Source organism: Grammomys surdaster, unplaced genomic scaffold, assembly GCF_004785775.1.
Source record: "Grammomys surdaster isolate TR1022 unplaced genomic scaffold, NIH_TR_1.0 137, whole genome shotgun sequence".
Lineage (NCBI taxonomy): Eukaryota > Metazoa > Chordata > Mammalia > Rodentia > Muridae > Grammomys > Grammomys surdaster.
This window is the reverse complement of record NW_021604595.1, coordinates 11,044,844-11,045,906: the sequence shown is the minus strand read 5'-3', so window position 1 is coordinate 11,045,906 and position 1,063 is coordinate 11,044,844. Positions and strand designations below refer to the sequence as shown.

Here is a 1,063-nt window from a genome sequence, read left to right as displayed (position 1 = left end):
AAATAAAGGGTAATAGAGAAACAAGGTGAGGAAGTCATAGTTTGCCACTGTCAAGAGAAGGTGGATGATAAGCGGGTTATTTGCATCATTTTTCTGTACTGAGTGCTATTCCACTAGAACACACACCATGAATCTGTAAGTAGCTGGTCTGGGAGCGATGGAAACATTTGCTGGAGGTTTGAATTGCCTTTCCCAGCCCATGAGTGCAATACAGACCTTTACAGAACCTCTTTGCTTCCATTCAGCTTGGCATGGAGAAATATCCTTCTTCATGAGTGGTTTCAAGGATTAAATGACCTACACCTGGCCTAAGTGCTTGGTAAACAGTGTCTACCATCACCATCCTTAACCCACGGGTTGAGAACCACTGGTCTTAGAGTGTAAAAGTACATTCTGATGTAAATACCTTTTTTTTTATGCTTACCATGCAATAAAACCTTTATTAACATTTTTTAACAGAAGTTGAGCTATTATTGAAACGTGTAATTTCTAAACTTAAATTGGGGCAAATGGCTAGAGTGCAGAGTAACGCCATCATTGCCCACTGGGAATGCAGACTGAAGAATTAATAGCCACCCCTCAGACGGAGGACCAGGTGCAGGGTTGACTCTTTCTGGATGTTGTAATCAGAGAGGGTGCGGCCATCTTCCAGCTGCTTGCTGGCAAAGATGAGTCTCTGCTGGTCGGGGGGGATGCCCTCTTTATCCTGGATCTTGGCCTTCACGTTCTCTATGGTGTCACTGGGCTCCACCTCTAGGGTGATGGTCTTGCCGGTCAGGGTCTTCACGAAGATCTGCATTTTGACCTGTTAATGAATGCAATGAAAGCACAAACCGCCCAGTGCGTCGAAACACCCTCACGGAAGGACCACAGAACCGGACAAAGCCTCTCGTCACTCCTGATGTAAATATCTTATATGCAGGATATCATATATGTCCAAAGGGGTCGAGACTCACATGCTGACAGCCAGTGTTTTACACTGTTGGTTGTCTCCCAGAGGTCCCTGTGTTGAAGATTTGGAGGAACCTTTAGGAGGTGGGTCTTAGTTGGGGTGAGTTAGGTC

At 45.4% G+C, this 1,063-nt stretch overlaps 1 protein-coding gene across 1 annotated transcript; it reads right to left on the bottom strand.

Moving 5' to 3' along the window:
• Positions 1-471: 471 nt before the first annotated feature.
• On the bottom strand, positions 472-828 carry LOC114617679 (ubiquitin-like). Its single transcript, XM_028763303.1, has one exon. The coding sequence runs from the start codon at positions 797-799 to the stop codon at positions 566-568; it is 234 nt and encodes a 77-aa protein (XP_028619136.1). The 5' UTR covers positions 800-828; the 3' UTR covers positions 472-565.
• Between the last annotated feature and the right edge of the window lie 235 nt (positions 829-1,063).